The 12,648-nt window shown below is 51.3% G+C and overlaps 1 protein-coding gene across 2 annotated transcripts in view; it reads left to right on the forward strand.

Moving 5' to 3' along the window:
- The first annotated feature begins 631 nt into the window (after window positions 1-631).
- Window positions 632-12,648, forward strand: part of THAP4 (THAP domain containing 4) — a 17,995-nt gene continuing 5,978 nt past the window's right edge. Inside the window, exons 1-2 of one of the 2 annotated variants that reach the window (XM_027906124.1) lie at window positions 632-794; window positions 1,628-2,781. In XM_027906124.1, the coding sequence (XP_027761925.1) occupies window positions 718-794; window positions 1,628-2,781 (1,231 nt within the window). In that variant the 5' untranslated portion in view covers window positions 632-717. Of the gene's footprint in view, window positions 795-1,627; window positions 2,782-5,823; window positions 5,943-12,648 lie in introns of those variants that run through there. The other variant, XM_027906125.1, reaches the window with a different exon arrangement.

Genomic DNA, 12,648 nt, shown 5'->3' on the forward strand with positions numbered 1-12,648 from the left:
GCTGATGGAGCGACGCTCCGCGTCCGGCCAATGACAGCGCCGCTCGCCGCCGGCCCCCGCGCCCATTGGCTGCCGGCAGCGCTCGTCACGGCCAGGCGCGCCGCGCTTCTCTCCCCGCGCAGTGGGGGCTGCCATGTTGCCGTACGGAGTGGCGGCGCGGGGCGCGGGGAGGCGGTGGGGCGGCGGCGGAACCAGGGTTGGAGCCGAGCGGCGGAACGGCCCGTGATGGCTCTTCTCTTTGCCTGGAGCGCTGGCGGGCGCTGCCCGTGACACGTACGCCCGGGGAAGCTGTGACAAGTGGGCGCCACCATCTTGTTGTACGGAGGCAGCCGAGCTCCGCCCCTCGTTCCCCGTGAAGGTAACCCCCACCACCATGCCCGCCCATCTCGGAGACGCCTTTGACGGCTTGGCCGCCGCGGACCGAGCGGCTCGTCGGGAGGAGGACGCCCAACAGCGCGGAGGAGGCAAGCGAGCGGTGCCGGGAGCGACCCCCTCCTTCCCCACTGGCCCCGCGGCACAGACGCCGTACGGCCGCTTCTCGGCCAAAATGGCGGCGGCCATGTGGCGGCCGCCATGTTGTGCCGTACAGAAACCCCTTCCCCAGCGGCGAGGGGCGCCGCGGTGACCCGGCTCCGCCATCTTGCCGTACGGCGGCGCGGCGGGGCCGGGGCCGGGGCGGGCCCGGCCGGCCGAGGGCGGCGGCGGCGGCGGCCGGAGATGGTGATCTGCTGCGCCGCCGCCAACTGCTCCAACCGGCAGGGCAAGGCGCGCCGCGGCGCCGTCTCCTTCCACAGGTAAGGGCGGCCCGCCCGGCCCGCGCAGGTGCCGCCGTTGGGCCGCCCGCGCCCCGGTCCCGCTCCCCCCGCCGGGCTCCCCCCGGCAGCGGCCACCCTTTGTTTCCCTCGGGGGGAACCGGCTCGGGGCTCCCGGAGCCTCAGCGCCGGCCGGGCAGCGGGAGCGCCCCTGGCCGCGGGGCCCGGGCCCACTGCCGGCCTGTACCCCCGAGCCCCCTCCGTGCGAGCCCCCCGGGCCCCCCATCGCTCTCTGGGGTGGGTCCCCAGGGGAACGTCCCTGTCTCGGGAGTCCCATTGGAAACGGCGCCTGGTTCCTCTGCTCGGGCTTTCTTTCACTCCAGGCGTTTCTACACGTTATTGAATGTTATTAAATACACCCGGTGTCAGCATCGCCCGGGCAGCGGAGGCGGCGGTGGGCAGCGTGTTGGCTGAGCTGGGTGCTCTAGTGGTGGTCACAGTCCCCTTCCTTGTGGACAGGGTGTTCCTCGTGGGGGAGGTGAGCAGAATAATGGGAGTCGATTGCTGATGAAAATGAAAAGGACACCTTCTGGTCCTGTGCTTTTTGTGAAGTGAAGCTGTTAAAGCAGGGAACGAATATCAAATATTTCAGCCCAAAATGAAAAAAATCCTTAAATGAGTGGAGCCTCTCAAAACACAGCTTTCACTAGAACCTCTTAAACCTGACCATCACCTTGGATTTGATCACCATAGAGGTCTTTTTCAGCCTTAACGATTTTAGGGTTCCGTGGTTCTGTGATCCAAAGAGCACCAGACCTTCTGATTTCCCAAAGGTGGCTTATTTTTTCACGGGTTTTGTCTTGTTTCTGTTTTAGGTTCCCTCTGAAGGATTCGAAGCGCTTGATTCAGTGGCTGAAAGCTGTTCAGAGAGACAACTGGACCCCCACCAAGTATTCGTTTCTTTGCAGCGAGCACTTCACCAAAGACAGCTTCTCCAAGCGGCTGGAAGACCAGCACCGGCTGCTGAAGCCCACTGCTGTCCCGACCATCTTCCAGCTCGCGGAGAAGAAGCACGACAAGCTGGATTATGTCAGGAGCCGAAGGAAAATAGCGAGGCAGGTGCGGGATGGGGAAGCCCCGCGGGAAGGAGGCGGTGAGGTAGCGCAGAGGGACCCGTCTTCTGACCAGGACTTCATGGTGATGCAAGGGACAGAAGAGATGGAGGAGGCGACTCTGCAAGTGGAAATGGGATCGATGTCGGAGGAGACGGAGGCCCTTCGCAGCCAGCTGGACGGCCCTCGGAGAAGGACGTTAGGGGATAGTTTGGGTGCAAAGCGTGGAGCTCAGAAGAAGCCCAAGAGGTCTCCTGTGGAGGAGGACTGTCCCAGGGGCAGCTGGGTGGGGAGCTGGGTGGCAGAGAGAAGTGGCGTGTCGGTCGACGACTTCACCCCTCCTGCCTCCGGTGCTTGCAAGTTCATCGGCTCCCTCCACTCATACAGCTTTTCCTCCAAGCACGCCAGGGAGAGGCCGTCCCTCCTGAAAGAGCAGCTGGAAAGGAAGAGGCCAAAGCGAGACGTGGAGCCGAGCTGCAGCAGCCACCTCCTGGGACACGACAAGGCCGCAGCAGAAGTGTCCCCGACTTCCTCCCTCACTGCGACCCCCCAGAAACCCTCCCAGGGCCTGTCGGCATCCCCGGCCGACCTGACCCCGCGCCCGGCCACCGAGGCCGTGGTGGGGCACAAGGGCGACACGGACGCCAACCCCATGTCCATCAACGAGGTCATCATGTCGGCCTCGGGGGCCTGCAAGCTCATCGACTCCCTCCACTCGTACTGCTTCTCCTCCCGGCAGAGCAAGAGCCAGGTGTGCTGCTTGCGGGAGCAGGTGGAGAAGAAGAACGGAGAGCTGAAGCTCCTGAGGCAGAGGATCAGCCGCTCTGACAGTCAGGTCAGAAAGCTGAAGGAGAAGCTGGATGAGCTGAAGCGGATCAGTTTCCCTTACTTGAACAGCCTGCTATCCCAGGACTGTGGTCAGTATTCCCAGGGGCGCTGCCCTGAGGCAGAGTTCCGCATTTTCTTAAGAGGCTGCTATAATTGGAGGTTGTAGAGGTGTGATGGGGAAAAGGTATGAGCAAGGGACATTTTGGGAAGGAGGGGTGGTAGCCTGCATTAGACCGACAGATGCAGGGGAAAGAATTCCTTTAGGGGGCACACAAGTTAATTCTCATATGCCAAACCTTTCCAAGATGTGGAATGGGAAGTTAGGTTGAGGTGTTGCATGAATTTACGTGGGTTGTTTTTAAATTTCCTGTATTATTTTAGCTTGATTGTGACTGTTAGGATTTCTGCTTGGCACCTCGTAGGATTTACCTTCTCCCTTTGGAGCACACCGGTGATTTTTTTTTGGGGGGGGGATGTGTTAATGAGCTGTCGTGGCAGCAGATGTCTGGGAAAGCTCTATCATCTTCTCCAGTGATGTGAGATGCACTTCTGATCTTGGATTTCAAACACTGCACTCAGCACTCGGGATACAGGAAATATAAGTGAGGTGGGAGGTATCCAATATGTTGTGATACACAACGAGGTCCCGATTTGTGAGCAAATATCTGTGTTTACTTTGATCAATTCCTCCTTCAGGAGGCAGAAGAAGTCAGGAAATGGATAATAAAATGGGAAGCAATGGAGAATGACTTCTCCATCAATTAAAAAAAAATAATGATTAAACACCTGAAAGCATAGGGAAACTCCATGAGGGACAAGGGCAAGTGTTGGGGACCATCTAATGATGTTTGATGTTTGTGTGGCTGCTGAGAGAACACAGGGTTGCCTTGTGAAGGATCTGTCACAGCTTGTTTGGAGAAGTCATCACCCATGGAGGGTTGAGCATCCCCTGATGGTTTATTCTCACTTCTCCTTTAGAAGAAAAACTCCATGGCTTCCTCTGGAGCCATTGGACACAGTCAGAAAGGTGATGGTGGCATAGACAGGCACATCCTCCAGGCTGTTACAGCACAGCCAACATCCTCACTGAAGTGTAAGAAAGCAGACCCTGACAAAATTTGTGAAGGTCGATACCCAACGCTATTTTTCCCACATGCATCTAATTTTCCAAAATATGGGAAAACTCACACTTGGATTTGGGTAGAGGAGGGAAAAGAAGGGGTTTTTTTTCCATGTGGGAAATCAGCATAGTCTTGCTTGTACCTTCTGGTCTGCGTTTTTGTGTTGTTTTGGTGTCAAACTAAAGAAAATAACTAAGTACAACTTTCAGGGTTCCATAGTTGTCATTCATATATATTTATATATATGGAAAATGATGTCTAACTTTGTTGATATCTATATACACACACCCGTATTTTTATATATATGAAAAGGATGTCTAGCTTTGTTGGAATACCATCAAAGAGATACTAATTGCAGGAAGAGTGTCTTTAAAGATGTTTTTCTTTATTCTGGTGAGCACTGAGTTTTTTCTCCTCTTTCCTGAGATTGATGTGTTTATACATGTCTTTGAGAAGTTAGAATTTTATGTTCTTACAGAAGATATTCTTAATGAGTTACATAATCTATTTTCTGAAAGTGTCATTTTTCTAAATGATTTGACCAATTTTTTTACCCGTTCTGCCATCTCTTATCAACTAAACTGGAGATGAGTGTGTGAAAGTGAACCATTTTGGTGACTATAGCTCCGTGGCATAGGAAGTTTATATGGAACCCTTTGGCTGGGGACTTATTTAAAGCATTTGTTAGTGGCTGACTGGCTTTTTTAATTTTTTTTTTTCTTTTTTTTAGCTTAATCTTGGTGCTCTTCTGCCTTGCCCTGCTTTTTGTGTGGTCATAGAAATAGTTTATGGCAGTGAAAATAGCTGATGAAATGCAGCCTGATGAAGGTTGCTGCTGGGTAGAGCCTGGTTCACACCCAGACACTGAGTTTTGCTGTAATACAAGGCTGAATGGAAGAAAGGCTTTTTGGTATTCATAAAAATACAGTCAGGCAGCATATTAGGTTAATAATAACTATAGTCTTAGCTATTAGTTCCATTTCAGTTGTCCCAAATCATCTGATGTGCTATTGAACCTCAGCTTGCTGTTTTAGCTGTTAACCTCAGTTTGCGTTGTTTTCTTCCTGCCCAAGGCAGTGTCTTTGGGATGGGGAGTGGAAGTGAAGCACCTGGCTGGACTGACCATGCAGGTTGTTCCCCATCTGCATCCCAGCTCCATGTGCTGCAGGACCTCTGCCTCTCTTTGCTGCTGCCTTATGTTCAGCCACTTCCACTAAATCTTGAGCACAAAAACAAGCTTCAGGCCCACACCCACTAAGCAGAACTTCGTTTTCGTGCGAGTTCTCACACATGCTTTCCTCTAATGAGGCAAATAAATTTCTGCTGGCTGTATCCAAGCTACAGCCGGCTGGGAAGAGCAGGTTTCTGCAGGATTGCTGCACAGCAGTCCCTGCCAGCCACGCTGGAGGCTGGGTGACTCAGGCTGGGTTGAGTGGCTCCCAGTGTGTTCCAGCTGTCACAATGTGTGTTTCCCAACCTGTCTTTCCAGAGGGATCGACTGACTGCTTCTAGGAGAAGCCCCAGGCTGTTTCCTGCACAGCATGGCTGCCACGGTGGCCCTTTCCATCTGAACTTTGAATTTAGTCACTTGTTTGGTAGGAAAATGTTTTCTTCTGTTTCCTGGGCTACTTCTGAGGTGTGTGGACTGAAGGCTGAGGAATTATGTCAGGCACAGTGCACCAGGCAGGGTGGCGTTGGATGCAGCTTGGAGAACAATAGGATGCGCTGGGAGAAATTAGGGAGAGCCAGTGAGCAAATAGGAACCCAGTATCCTAGGGAAGGGCAGGCTGTGCTAACAGCACTTGAATTCTGCTACACAGGTGCTGTCTGACCATCTCGTTCTTCATGAAGGTGTTGCAGCTCTGCTGCACTGGGTGTGCTGGCACAGACGGGAGATCCGAGGTGCTGCTTCCACAGCATCACCTCCTCTTAACGTGCTCCAGTTTGGTGCCTTTTGTAAAACTACATCTCCCAGCAGGCAGTGGGATCACTCTTACCCAAGCGTGAGATCACTTCCCTCATGTCCATCTTAGCACCCTGCACAAAGCGCTTCCTGGGGGCAGGGGGGGCCTGAGGTAGAGCACATAGCAAAATACCTGCAAGTATGGCTGGCCATGGAGCAAACACAGGTACGGTGCCACGGGGTTGGAGTGTCTGTGCTCATCATCGTAGAATTTGGCTGCTTGGGTGTTACGCAGAGCCTCTTCCACGCTGCATGTCTGCCTTCATGAAGGTCATACTCAAGGCAGGAGAGTTGGCAAAATGAGTCCATGTGAAAAGCGCTTAGAATTTTGCTAGGAATCTGTGGGAAATCATAATTCCTTCCAGCTTTGATTTCTCTTTGAATATTTGTACAGAGCCAGCGTAGAAATTGGGTCATTTGTAGTACTTTTTACATGCAAATGAGTCATAGTTGGTGAACTCTGGGGACAAGCACAAGGACTTGAATGTTAAATGTGTGGTTTTGTGCCCTGACGCCTGGTCTGTGGGGCCTGAGATGGTGTTCCACATCGAGATGGCAACAGATTTTCATTCACGTCAGAAAACGAAAAGCAAAATCCCGTTGCTCAGTGGCAGTGAGAAATGGGGTTGTGCGTGGATGGAGGTGCTGTGCCTTCACCTGTATGAGCAGAACTGGACCAGCAGTGGGGCCCTGCCTGGTTCAGCTTGAAAATGAAATGCGTCTAACAGGTCACAGAGATGTGCTGTCAGAGAAATTGCCTCTGCCAGGGCAGGCACTGCTAACCTGGCAGCTGCACGTTAACTTGGAGCTAGATTTTGGAAGAAAAGGGCTTTTATTCTGAGACAGCAAGTGCTGCTTGTGAGGGTTTTTGTGCCTTGTCTGGAATGGGAACAGCCAGGGTAAAAGGCCGGTCCAGAGGGTGGATGTTACAAAGAACAAGGGAGCTATAAAGTGAGCTGAGAGCAAGATAAGGAGTAGGAATATGTGTGCAGAGGTTAAGAATGAGGCTGGATCTGTGGCAGAAGGTGTCTGGAGAGAGGCTGAGACTGCACAGCACCTGTGGCCTGAGCACATGGATGGGAGGTGAACTGCTTCGAGCTCCACGTGGGAGCAGGGAGTATGCAGGCACACCAGGTCAGGACTTGGCTGGGGGGCTTGGCTCTTCAACCTCCCTCTTGGGAAAAAAGGCAGTTGGAAGGGAGGAAACAAGACTTTTTGCTCTGCTGTTGGTTTTTTTCCAGTGGCATGGTCTTGTTTTTTTTAGTGTTTTTCCGTGATAGCCTATAGAGTTTGTGCATTAAGCATTTAATTCTGCAGCACGTTGGCAATGACTCACAACAAAACCCCAGCTTGCAGCGAGGAAGCAATGAAACAGCTAACTAAGGAAAACTTGAGAGAAAGTCAAACAGGCTGAGGTGAGCTCAGGTAGGGTGTTTCGATTTGGGTGTAATTTTAAGTATGTTTTCTCTGTGTTTTGTAATGCAGAACTCTGACTACAGGCACCAGAGCACAGAGGCAATAACTTGGCTATGAAATTAATTACTGAGGCTGTAACTTGAAAGATTGTGAATATAACCACATTCCTAGCTTTGAGAGCAGAGATGGGATGATCCATACAACACCTGGTCTACTGACACCTGACAGGATGCACCTTCCTCAGAGGGGAAAAAGCACAACACAGAATCTAGTGGGGCTCATTGACAGAGCTTTAAACCAGCTTGGAAGGGGGAAGGGATGAAGGACAAAACCAGGCTCACCAAAAACTTGAGGAAACTAATGGGATCCCTCAATCTGTTTCTCAAGGTGTTGGCTATAATGTATCACACCTGAAATGTTTCTGCACCAATGCACGCAGTTTGAGGAACAAACAGGAGGAGCTGGAACCTTTGGCCCAGTCCCAGAGGGTTGACGTCACTGGCACGAGTGAAACCTGGTGGGATGAGCCCTGTGACTGGAGTGCCCTGTTGGATGGTTACAGGCTCTTCAGGAGGGATGGGCAGGGCAGAAGAGGTTGGGGTCTGGCACTGTATGCAATGGGAGGGCTGGAATGTCTGGAGCTCACAGCTGGCAGTGGCACAGTTGGGAGCCCCTGGGGCAAACAAATAATGTGGATGTCGATGTGGGAGTCTGCTCTAGACCTCCCAGCCAGGATGATGGCACCAGCGAGTTATTCTGAGGAACCAAGGGACACTTCCAAGTCGACTGCCCTTGTCCTTATGGGGGACTTCAACTTGCTAGAAATTACCTGGGAGGATCACACAGCTGGTACAGCCCGGGCCAGAAGGTTCCTAAAAAGCCTGGATGACAGCTTTATGGAGCAGGTCCTCAGGGAGCCGACTTGGAAAGATGCCCTCCTTGATCTGCTGCTTGTCCACAAAGAGGATCTTGTGAGTGAAGGTTGGGGGCCATCTTGGTCATGAGGTGATTGAGTTGGTCATGAGGAGATCCTCTGTTGACAGGAGGAAGAGTGCCAGCAAAACCTCAGCTCTGGACTCGAGGAGAGCAGATTTCAGGCTGATCAGGGAACGGGGGAGTAAAGTCCCCTGGGGAAACGCTTTTGCAGATGCTGGGGTCCATCAAGGCTGGTCACTTTTCAAGCATCACCTCCTAAGGGCACAGGAGAAGCAATTCCCAAATGCTGGAAGTCAAGCAGTTGAGGCAGAAAACCTCTCCTGATCTTTGAGCAGTCTTGGAAATCCAGTGAGGTCCCAGCTGATTGGAAGCTGGGAAATGTTGTCCCGATTTTCAAGAAGGGCAAGAAGGAGAACTCTGGAAACTATAGGCCTGTCAGCCTCATTTCAGTGCCTGGTAAAATCATGGAAAAGATTATTCTGAGAAGTACTGAAAAACACCTGGAGGACAACGTAGTCGTTGGTCACAGCCAGCACAGTGTCATTAAACCTGATTTCCTTCTATGACAAGGTAACCCACCTGGTTGATCTGGGAAAGTCAGTTGATGTAATCTTTTTCGATTTCAGCAAAGCTTTTGATATTGTCTCTCTCAGGATCCTTCTAGACAAACTGTCCAGCCCACAGCTGGATAACTGTGTTACTCAGTGGGTGAACACCTGGCTCATGGCTTGGGCACAAAGGGTGACTGTGAATGGGGTGACATCAGGCTGGCACCTGTCACTAGTGGGGTTCTCTCGGCCCAGTTATTTTCAACATCGTCATTAACCACTTGGACGCAGGACTCAAGGGATACTAAGTAAGTTTTCCAAGGACACTAAACTGGGAGGAGCTGTTGACTCCCTGGAGGGCAGGGAGGCCCTGCAGAGAGACCTCAACAAATCAGAGGGCTGGACAATCACCAACCAGAGGAAATTCAACAAGGGGAAGTACCGAATTCTGGCCCTGGGATGGGCCAGCCCCGGATGTACAGACAGACTGGGGAATGAGAGGCTGGAAAGCAGTACCAGGAAAGGGTCCTGGTGGGTGCCAGTTGACCACGAGTCAGCACTGCCCTGGCAGCCAGGAGGGCCAACCCTGTTCTGGGGGCATCAGGCCCAACATGGCTGGCCGGGACAGGGAGGGGATTGTCCTGCTCTGCTCTGACTTGGGGTGGCCTCACGTTGAGTTCTGGGGGCAGTTTTGGGCACCACAATATAAAAAAGACGTTGTTAGCACCCAAAGGAAGGCTATGAGGATGATGAAGTGTCTGGAGGGGACGCCTTGTGTGGAACAGCTGAGTCACTCAGTTCAGCCTGAAGAAGAGGAGACTGAGGGGAGACCTCATTGGGGTCTCCATTATCCTCCTGAGGGGCAGTGGAGGGCAGCACCGATCTCTGCTCTGTGACCAGTGACAGGACTCAAGGAAACAGCATGGAGCTGAGTCAGGGAAGGTTTAGGTTGGTGATTAGGAAAAGGTTCTTTCCCCAGAGGGTTGTTGGGCACTGGAACAGGCTCCCCAGGGAAGTGGTCACAGCACCAAGGGTGTTCTGAGTTCAAGAAGCATTTGGACAATGCTCTTGGGGACATGGTGGGATTCTTAGGGTGTCCTGTGCAGGGCCAGGAGTTGGACTCAATGATCATGATGGATCCCTTTCAGCTCAGCATATTCTATGCTGGAGCCAGAGCATGTTGGGTGTCAGGAATGCTTTACTCGTTTGCTGGGGAGAGCATCAGCAAAGTGCGTGAAGGGTTGCAGCTCTCAGTACAAAGCAGAGCACACATACAAAGCCACCTTCCGTACTTAAACATGGACAGAGGATGAGGCTGCTCCTTAGTTACCAGAACCTTGATGACGATGAGATAAACCCAGAGAGCGACCCAGCTGAAGGAAGAACTGCAGGAGGCTGCCAAGCTGTTGCTGCAGACCCTGTACTTTGAAGACTCTGTGAGTTAGTTTGAGTTTTGTTTGGGGTTTTGTTTTGGGACTTTTTGGTGTTTTTTTTTTTTTGTTGTCGTTTGTCTTGTCTTGTCTTTTCAAGTTTCCTGCAGCAAGTATTCCCCAGCTCAGGGGAGTAGGTTAGCTGCCTCGTTAACAACCAGCTGGCTGCTCACTGTGGCTTTGCTGATAAAGCTGCTTCGGAATTTGTGCCAGCATAGCATTCTGTGCCAAAGATCCCACTTGAGAGCCATGCCAGCTGTGCAGCCGTGGCCCGAGGGGGCTGTCCAGCCACTCTGTCTAGTTTGTTTCACGGCAGGGAGAGTGCCCTGTCTCCTGTTGCAAAGCCTGAACAGCTGGTTACAGTCTGACTGTGATACAGTGTGGGGTGGGGTTTGACTTCTAAACCCTCCGTGAATGGAAGAAATGTGGAAACAGCCGATCGGTGAGTTTGGTGGGATGGAGGGGGGGTCAGGTGGTGAAGCGGAGGTGACTTGTGTGCTCAAGGCCTGGGCATGACAGTTTTCGCCTGAGTGGCTTCCTGAAGGGAAGAGATCAAGTTGCTCATGGGCCTGTGGTTTTGTCTTCCAAGCTGTTGCAACTTGTGAGCATCAGGGCTGATTTCAGTTGGATTTCACAGAATGATTTGGGTAGAAAGGGACCTTGAAACTCATCTCGTTCCAACTGCTGGCCGTGGGCAGGGACACCTTCCGCTAGACCAGGTTGTGGAGGAGTAGGGGTCTCGGAGATGCTGGGTTCAAGGAAGTGTGTAATCTGGTAGGGGAAGGTCACTCCAGGAGTGTCCTTGTTGAGAAAGAGGCTGCAGTGGGAGCTTCCCTGTTATTAGGTAAAAGGACTGTGCATGTGGATGCAAGAGAACCAGCATTAAGAGGACCCCATCTGAGTGTGAAGCTCTGAGCATGCACAAGGGTAACCAGGGTCTCTTGCTCTGCAGATTCTCAGATGTGGTTGGTATTCTTGATATCACCACATGCTTACCTTTTAAGCCACATTAGCAGATTGGTTGTAAAAGTGATGTGCCAGGAGTTTAGATCCTTGGGACATACAGACTCTTTCATCAGTGTCAGAAGTTTCTCTTGACAGTGACTGCATCTATAAACCTATTGTTTGAAACAAAGCAACTTAGAAAAGAACTTTTTGTTGATACAATAGTCTTGCATTTACCTGCTCCAACACGACATAAAAGGAAATTTCTTTTCAAATGACTAGGGTTTTTTTGTTGGTTTTTTTTTTTTTTTTTTTTTTTTTTTTTTTTTTTTTTTTTTTTTTTTTTTTTTTTTTTTTTTTTTTTTTTTTTTTTTGGATGGACTCAATCAGTCTCTCTCCTGTCTGGCTCCCCTCTTGCTTTTCCACTCTCCCAGCCAGGCCCTCTGACACAGAGGGCTCCCAGGGAGGCAAATGGACTTAGTCCACCAGTCAGAGACCAACACTGAAGGTAAGAAGAGCACTGCATGGAGTGAGATCAGGATGTGTTTATTCCTCTACACTTCACTGAGTCTCTGGTCCTTATTCCCACCAGCACTTCTGCTCTTGGCATTTTCCAGTGACATGAGAACTAAAAATCTCACATTGGCTTTGCTGCCATCCAGGTAGTTTGGAAAAGTAATAATGGTCGCTTATCCATGTTGTTTGCCCAGGTGCCATGGACTTAGGATGTACAGTTACATCTCCACTTTTCAGCTAGCTGGAATTCCAGCTCTTTGGAAGTGAGACCAGCTTGCCCAGTCAGGCACCTCCAGACAGGCTGGATGCTGCACAGCAAGGCAGTGAGGTCAAGCTGAGGGTGCTGGAAACAATCAGTTGGCTTCTCTTCATTTATAATCGAGTCTAAAGAGTGGCAATGGCTAAAGCCATTCCTTTCCTCTCTCGTTTTGGTGCTTTGTCCTGAAATGCTGCAAGCAGAAGAAAAGGAAGTGCCCTATTAAAGCACTGTAGTGACAGAAAACATCGTGCTCCTGGGATGCTGACCCAGGAGAGGGCAGCAGCAGCCCAGGCTGCAGGTTCTTCCAGCCTTTCCAAAGCTTTGCTCTTTGCTTCCACAGTGGGAGTGGAGCCTGCAAAAAGCCTGGAAAGAAATGCATTGTCTGCAGTAGGGAGTGAAAGGCAAACACCAGTTGGACGGGGAAGTGGAAGGCTTCTTACCCACAGAACTGTGTGTTCTCACATGGAAGTGCAGAAATGAGTGCAGTGAAATATGTCTGGTACACTGACGCTGCTGTACGGATTGTGGGAAGCCCTTCCCAACCCCTGGATTAGCTGGTGGGAATGCAGAGGCTGAAAGGGCGCTCTGCAGAGCCTGACTCTGATGCCGTAGACTTTTATCACCTATTTCCTTCTGAGCTCTCACGTTTTCTCATGTTGGTTGACTTTGCAAAATACTTCAGGATAAAGCAGAGTTATTAATAGCACCTTGCTGACATGCAGGTTGGCTTTCCAAACCTGCCTGTCTGTGGGAGAATGAGTACCAAAAGTGGTCTCTTTTACCCAGGAAAGCTTCTGTTCCTCCTCCTTTGGCATTCCAGGT

Source organism: Empidonax traillii, unplaced genomic scaffold (assembly GCF_003031625.1).
Source record: "Empidonax traillii isolate 1590-97213 ecotype Southwest subspecies unplaced genomic scaffold, ASM303162v1 scaffold1250:size145484, whole genome shotgun sequence".
NCBI lineage: Eukaryota > Metazoa > Chordata > Aves > Passeriformes > Tyrannidae > Empidonax > Empidonax traillii.